This window comes from Rhincodon typus, chromosome 35, assembly GCF_021869965.1.
Source record: "Rhincodon typus isolate 14 chromosome 35, sRhiTyp1.1, whole genome shotgun sequence".
NCBI classification, from domain to species: Eukaryota; Metazoa; Chordata; class Chondrichthyes; order Orectolobiformes; family Rhincodontidae; genus Rhincodon; species Rhincodon typus.
This window is the reverse complement of record NC_063366.1, coordinates 22508602-22516784: the sequence shown is the minus strand read 5'-3', so window position 1 is coordinate 22516784 and position 8183 is coordinate 22508602. Positions and strand designations below refer to the sequence as shown.

General features: G+C 45.2%; 1 protein-coding gene across 1 annotated transcript in view; it reads left to right on the top strand.

Annotated features, from left to right (window-relative positions):
• Nucleotides 1-1178: 1178 nt before the first annotated feature.
• The window catches only part of LOC109938301 (nuclear factor 7, ovary-like), an 8487-nt gene continuing 1482 nt past the window's right edge, over nt 1179-8183 (top strand). The window contains exons 1-5 of the mRNA XM_048616581.1: nt 1179-1359; nt 2578-2670; nt 2780-3013; nt 5123-5145; nt 5248-5354. Coding sequence (XP_048472538.1) covers nt 1279-1359; nt 2578-2670; nt 2780-3013; nt 5123-5145; nt 5248-5354 — 538 coding nt within the window. The 5' untranslated portion in view covers nt 1179-1278. The remainder of the gene's footprint in view (nt 1360-2577; nt 2671-2779; nt 3014-5122; nt 5146-5247; nt 5355-8183) is intronic.

Here is an 8183-nt window from a genome sequence, read left to right as displayed (position 1 = left end):
TTTTGCAAAAATCAACAGCCATTGTTAAATTCCATTTTTCACTATTTGCCCCGAACATTTAACCCTAACCCAAACACAGGAGTTTGGAATGCCTGTACAATGATATACCACTGCCTTACTATTGGGCATGGGTTTGGAAAGTGCTGTTTAAAGAGCCTTGGTGAATTTCTGCAGTGCATCTTGTAGATGGTCCACACTGTGGCTCAGTGTTCGTGACGGAGGGAGTGGATACTTGTGGATATGGTGCCAAACAAGCGGGCTGCTTTGTCCTGCATGGTGTCAGGCTTCTTGAGAGTTATTGGAACTGTAGTTCCAGTGGAAGGAGTTTGGAGGGAGGGACAATGAGAGGCAGGAAGAAAAATGTTCAGCCAGAATTGGCAACATGCTTACCAGTTGATTTGTGTTGTTTGAGACAGTAGGTGTTGATCTCTGACACAGCAACATCTGCAACAAGAAGAGAAGAGATACAGCCGAGAGGAGGAGAGGTGGGGAAGAGGGAGAGAGGGCAAACCCGAGAGGAGGAGAGGAGATACAGCCGAGAGAAGGAGAAGTAGGGGAGAGAGGAGGAGAGGTGGGAAAGAGGGAGAGTGGTGTAGAGAAGGGGAGAGTGGTGTAGAGAAGGGGAGAGGGGGTAAAGGCTGGGGGTGGGGTGAGGGAAGAGGAGAGGTGGGGAAGAGGGGGAGGGGAATAGAGAGGAGGAGAAGTGAGGGAGAGGAGGAGAGGTAGTGGGGATAGAGCCTAAGAAGGAAGAGGGGGTAAAGCCTGAAGGGGAGTGGTGGGGAAGAGGGGAATAGAGAAAGAGGGAGAGGGCGGAAAGAGAGGAGGAGAGGTGGGGAAGAGGAGCGGAGTTGGGGGTGCTCACTCAGGGAGAGCTCTCTGGGGACAGGGAACCCCTGAGGCTGGGAGATGGCATCAAAAGAGCAGGCGGAGGGCCTGAGCAAGTACCTGCGGTGTGGCCTGTGCCGGGAGCTGTTCCAGCAGCCGGTCATCCTGGAATGCGGCCACAACTTCTGCCGGGGCTGCATCCAGAGCGAGTGGCAGAAAGGAGAAGGGGGCGGCTGCTGCCCTGAGTGTCTAACCCTGTCCCGGGGCAGTAGCGTCAAACTGAACAGGGCCCTGGCCAACCTGGCCGACAAGTTGAGGAACCTGAAGCCATCCCTGGAGCTCGCTCCTTGGGCAAAGAGTCCGGCCGGAGAGGGTGGACTCGGGCTGTATTGCAGCGAGCACCGGGAGGAACTCAAACTGTTCTGTGAGACTGAGCGACAGCTGATCTGTGTGATGTGCCTGGATGGCAGAGGGGGTCACAGTCACAAGTACCACGACTTCATGCTCATCCATGAAGCTGTCGTCAAATACAAGGTAAAGGAAGGTTAAAAAAAAAGCGGTTTCTAAACACAGTGAGCGCGATTTTAACTCCGGGCGCAGTCGGATTTCTCGCCGAATTGATGTCTTTCTGAGGGAGAGGGCCATTCAGTTTTGCCCACATTTACCTTACTCTAATTGGTGTATTCAGATCCCCCACCCCAACTCCGCCATTGAATTGAATTGAAGTGCAGAGGGTAGTGTCCTCTGCCCCAGTGCCAGGAGCTCCGGGTTCAAGTCCCGCTCCTGGACTTGATGCCCAAGGAAGCTGTTATCACAACACCGTTCCCAGCGGGTTGCTTATGGTTTAGTATATCATGTGGCACCGTGGTAGTGTCCACAATTCTGGGCCAGGAGGCCTGGGTTCACGTTCCACCTGCTCCAAAGGTGCATCATAACGTCCCTTGGTGATGGTCACTTTGTAAATCCTTCTACCACTGTGTCAACATTGAGGTGGTGCAAGGAAGTGAGATTCCTGGTGGGCTGGAGTGGGGACAGGATGGGAAGAAACCAGCCACTGTCTCTCCCTATCCCCCGACCTTTATCCAGAACTCCAGTCTGTATAGTGTCTGTGAAAGTGTATATTACTCTGACCACTGAGAATTGCCATAACATTGAACTTGGATCAAGAGTAGGCTGCTCGATCCTTCGAGCCTAATCCACTATTCAGTAAGATCATGGCTGATCTGATTTTAACCTTAATTCCATGCTCCTCCCTACTCCCCCACACACACCCCCCCCCACAATAATCTTTCATCCCCACCACCCTGCCCACCATATCAGCTTGCTTGTCCCCCGCAACCCCCATCCCACACAAATAAACATTTCTTCAAAAGGGACTGTTTTCACCTTCTTTTGAGAAAAGGTTGAGCGGGGATCTGTTTGAAGGGAATAAGATTATGAGGGGCATGGACAGGGTGGATAGAAGGCATCTGCTCCTCTTAGGGGGAGGTTAAGTAGCTTTATAAGGTGAAAAGTTGGAGATTTATAGGTGATTTGAAGGAAAATGCTTTCAGCCAGAGGGTGGTGGGGGTCTGGAATGCACTGCCTGGGCGGTGAGAAACCTAACCATCTTTAAAAACTATTTGGATATGCATTTGAAATGTCATAACATTCAAGACTATGGGCCTGGAAGATGGGAATATTTGGCCTAGGTTGGTACAGATTCGATGGGTCGTTTCTGTACTTTGTGACTTTATGTCTCTATTACCCTAGGAAAGACTGAAGACATCCCTGGACAAGCTGAGACAGAAGATCATGGTCCTTGAAGCAAAGTTGAAAGAGAAACAGAGTATTTCGGAAATCGGAGTAAGTTTACTTGTTGCTGCCTGTTACTCTCTGTCTGTCCTCCCACTCAATAACCTGGTGTCCCACCATTACACTCCATCTGCCTTCTTGTGTTGCTCTGTTCCCGCAGGAAAAATCGGTCAGTCTGCAGAACCTTATCTCGTCCGAATTCGCTAAAATGCATCAGTTCCTCAACAGAAAAGAAGAGAGTTTGATTCGAGAGCTGAAGGACCATGAAGACAACCTTTCAGGAGCGATGGAAAAGAACCTTCAAGAGATAAAAGGTCATTTAGATTCTGTTCGGCGGAAACTATCACGGTTACACACAAAAATGGACCAGCAAGCATCAATCAACTTCTTGGAGGTACCAGGGGATCATATGGAGTGGGGAAACATTTGTTTTTATCTGTAAGGTTTAAAAATTATAACAGCTTTAAAAATACTCAATGGAATGAATATTTGTGATTTTGCTTGTGTAGCGAACAGAAACAAGTTCTTTGTTTGTTGAATGCACTGCCCGAGAGCGGTGGAGACAGCAGCTTCAGGTGAGGCATTCAGAATGGAATTAGACTGAAAAGGAAGATTGTGCAGGCTTACGGGAGAAGGCAGGGGGATGTTTGCTTGGACAGTGGGCTGAAAGGTCTCCTTCTGCCCCTTCACAATTCAGTGGTGAATACAATTCATGAAAAAAACACGACAACTTGCCAAAAAAAGGTGTGAAACAGGAACCTGTTAAAGTAGAATTCCTCAAACTGTTTTATAATTTCCCTAATGGGTTTTGAGTTTATCTGGCTCTCAAACATCATTCATCAATTGTTAGTCAATACAATTCTCTCTAACAGTGCACAGTTTGTTATAGTTGTAACTTTCAGTGCCAAACTCATTATTTCATCAATCTGTTTAGGGATTTTGGGATACTCCTCTGGAGCAAGTGTGACTTGAACCCTGGTCTCCCTGTCCAGGGGTATGGACACTTTCACTGTGCCCCAAGAGCCCTCAGGGGCTTTATATAATCCTGTGCTATCACCCACCTGAACCTCACTGAGATTGTGAATAGTGGGTTGGAGCTAATTTCCCAGCTGAGAAAAGGCTGATGGAGCATGGACAGGAAAATGGAGTTAAGATTGCAATTAGATCAGCTGTGATTTTACTGAACAGTGCGGTAGCCTTGAAAGGCTGAATGTAATCCAGGAGAATGGGTGGGAGACTGGTTTCATACCTTGTACAACTTTAGAATTCACTGAGTAGAATGAGAAACAAGTCTTGCACACTGTTACCTGATTGATGGGCAAGGTTAAGATTGCTCCCGTGGTGAAGAGGCGATGGCCTAGTGGTATTATCGCGGGACTGTTAATCCAGAGACCCAGGTAATGTTCTGGGGACCTGCTTTTGAATCCTGCCACAGTAGATGGTTGAATTTGAATGCACTAAAAAATGTGTGGAATTAAGAATCTAATGATGACCATGAATCCAATGTCAATTGTTGGAAAAATCCATCTGGTTGAGTAATGTCGTTTAGGGAAGGAAACTGCCATCCTTACCTTGTCTGGTCTACATGTGACTCCAGACCCACAGCAATGTCATTGACTGTTAACTGACCTCTGGGCAAATAGGGACGGGCAATAAGTGCTGGCCTAGCCAGCATCACCCTCATCCCATGAATCAATAAAAAAAGTTGAGTAACTGCTGCAAAATTCTGTCTATGCACCGCACTGACCTGATGACAAAATTACAGTGTTGAGATAGAGTTGAGGTGTGGGGTCGGTGGGGGCGGGAGGGGGGGAGGGGGGGGGGGGGGGGGCGGGGGGGGGGGTGTTGGGGGGTAGAGGGGAGAGGGGAGAGTGGAATTGCTGGATCTAAAACTAAGCATTTGTGTGTCATGTCAGAGACCCAGAAATGAGCCCATGAGCGCATACTGTCAGGATGTGCTTGCACTAACTGACCCTGGAAGGATGTTAATCAGGATAAAATAAAGAGACCAGAAAAATGGTTGGAGCAGATTAATGAATGAAAAAGTCAAGCATTCTTGTGCCAAAAGAAGTTCTGAGATCCATGTCCCTTCCTCAGTGAGGTTATCTTTGTGCCATAGGAACAGGAGAAAGCTACTCAGCCTGATACCTGCTGTGCCACTCAAATAGAATGTGTTAATTGGTATCTTAACTCTGGTTACTCAACGTAGCTCCATGCTGCCTGGTACTCTGACCCAACAAAATTCTGTCAGCTCATCTTGAAAGATCCAATTGGATCCATAGCATGTTGGGAGACAGAATTCCTGATTCCAATATAAACTGTATGTGGGAAGTATTTGTGTCGTTCACATTTAAATCTCTTTTAATGATGTAATTGCATCTCGGCTACTTTGATGTTGTGTTGTGGGATTCTACTTCCTATTGTCTCTATTTGGTTCTGTCCTAACACTGTCGTGAGTACTGTACAATGCCCAGCTCAGATACCTCTTCTGTTTTATATTTAGGAAGAAGCTTGGGGACAAAAGAGGTATGGGAAATTCTTCACATAACCTTTCTTTATCAAGCAAAAATAAGACTTATAGTGTTTAAGGTCACTCTGTAATGCCGATTATTACATTTCTATTGTTAGTGAAGACAGCCACCATATATTAACCAGTGAAAATCAGCCTCTGGGACTGTTCAAAGGACCATTACAGTACACAGTTTGGAGAGAAATGATTAACGTTATCTGCCCAGGTAAGAGGCTGTTCTTGAACTTGAGAAGAAAAGAGACTTAAAACATTAACTATTATTATGATGCACATGTTGTTATGCAAAGATCAGATATCGTTGCTTCTTCAGTGTTGGACAACTTCCTCAGATACGTTCATCAGATTTATTTTAAACTGTCACCCTACCTCCACTCTTTGTTGAAACTGCTGGACACAGCAACTCATGTTGTAGAACAGAGAGACCTAGGGGTTCAAGTACACAACTTTTAAAAGTTTGCATCACACATAAATAGGGTGGTTAAGAAGGCATTTAGCATGCTTGCCTTCATTTCTCAGTCCTTTGAATATCGGAGTTGGGACGTTACATTGAGGTTGTATTGGGCGTTGGTGAGGCCCCTTCTATAATACTGTGTCCAGTTCTGGTCTCCCTGTTATAGGAAGGATATTATTAAGCTGGACAGGGTTCAGAAGACATTTACCAGGATGTTGCTGGGAATGGAGGTTTTGAGTTAGAAGGAGAGGCTGGATAGTCTGGGACTTTTTTCACTGAAGCTTAGGAGGTTGAGAGGTGACGTTATAGAAGTTTATAAAATAATGAGGGGTATAGATAAGGTGAATGGTAGGTGTCTTTTCCGTAGGGTGGAGTATTTCAAAACTTGGGGGAGCATTTTTAAGGTGAGAGGAGAAAGATTTTAGAAAGACCTGGGGGCAGTTGTTTTATAGAAAGAGTAGTTTGTGTGTGGAATGAACTTCCAGAGGAAGTGGTGGATGCAGGTACAGTTACAATGTTTAAAAGGCATTTAGATAAATACATGAATACGAAAAGTTTGGAGGAATATGGGCCAAGTGCAGGCAGGTGGGACTAGTTTAGTTTGGGATTATGCTCGGTATGGACTGGTTGGACCGAAGGGCCTGTTTCCTTGCTGTATGACCCTATGTCTCTATAACTAAGAATCAGTTAATTCTGTAACAAGCCACTGGTCCACAAGTTGTAAATCTCCATCTTGTTTTGATGACAATGGAATGCCACTGACGCTCTGTTTTTCTCTCCTATCATTGTGCTCACCCTCAAGGTTATACAATAGTTCATTTGTTTAATAGAAAGGACGTGTTTTTTTTGCCTTCATTGTAGCAGATACACCAAGTGCAAGTATTACAGTTCTTCAATAATGGCCTGTCCTCCAAACTGAATAACCAATAAAAATGATTAAAAATAAACATTGTAGTCTCGCAGAACGAAATGTGCTTAAGATGTAGCAGTAACCAAGATGAGTGTCCATGAAGCACTTTTAGCTCATTCCGTCTCTATAAACATTGATTTGCTGCTCCTTTCAGTTACATAGATGCACTAACAGTTCGTCCTTGCATTAATCGAGTTGATAACATTTGCTCAATGTTTTCTCGCTCTGTTCTCAAAGTAATATTAACATCGCCCTGTGTTCTCAGAGTGTGAGCTGGGCCTTTCTGTGTTGTACTGGGTGGAGAAAAATTAACAAGCAGCAACTCCTCCAAAACACTTGCAGAAAAAATCAGTTAATGCCCAGTTACGTTGAGGACTTGTGGAGAATTGGGAGTCTGTCTTATGTCACGTTTGATGTTATTTTTCATGGCGAATGAAATTGGACTTTAAGGAAGAGCAAAATCATGTCAGTTGTCATTTTCTGACACATGCCTGATATTTAAATCTGTTGAACTTAGCAGGGCGAAGTATCAGGTGGTGTCCATAATAGATGATGGAGTCTGTGTAATTCTGGAGCTCTTATAGTTTCAGTGGTAGCGTCCTAAACAGTTTTATTAAAGATATCCAGAATAAAACAGGCTTGGAATATGGCAGCAGCCAGTTTTACACCCCTTCCTCCCATTTGTATTTTCCATGAAAGACAGTAGGATAAGGGATAAAATGGACTGGCAGCTCCCTATCCTATAGCCTGGTTTAAAAGTTATCCCAGTCCCTCTTAGTCTTCACATCAGAGTTTACTCTCTTATTGGCGACTCCCAATCAGTGGAAATGTTTCCCGATTGACCCAATGAAAACCTTCCCAAATCTTTAACAGAAACAGTCTCCCATAACATTCCTTGCTGCATCTCTGAGAATTAGGAAACGTAGAAAATAGGATCAGGAGTAGGCCATTTGGCCCTTTGAGCCTGCTCTGCCACTTACTATGTTCGTGGCTGATCATCCAACTCAACAGCCTGTTCCTGCTTTTCCCCCCCATATCGTTTGATCCTCATGTGCTTGAAACAACTCCACAGCAGCCGGTATCCCATCACCAAGTCCCCCTTTATTTACACATGGAGCGTCTTTGACACTGATTCAGATCCCTTAGAGCCAGCTCTCAGAGTGAACAGGGTGTCTGACACCTCTGTTTATATCTGTCAGCCAGTGCTCCCTGATTGGACCAAGTTAACAGCCCCAATCAGGGAAATCATATTCTAAGAGGTCCACCTGGCTGATGTTATTCCAATCATTGCATGCTATTCCCAACTCCTTCTTGAAATCATACAATGTTTTGGCCTCGACTGCTTTCTGTGGTAGTGAATTCAACAGGCTCACCACTCTGGTGAAGACGTTTCTCCTCATCTCAGTCATAAAATCTGTATCCTTAGACTGTGACCCCTGGTACTAAATTCCTCTGCCATCCTTCACTGATCTACCATTGTCTGGTCCTGTTAACATTTTATATGTTTCCATGAGATCCCCCTTCATTTTTCTGAACACCAGTAAGTATAATCCTAAATGAGTTAACCTCTCTTCCTATGTCAGTCCTGCTATCCCAGGAAACTGATAAACTTTCGCTTCATTTCCTCCACCATCAGAACATCCTTCCCCAAATAAGGTGACCAAAACTGCACG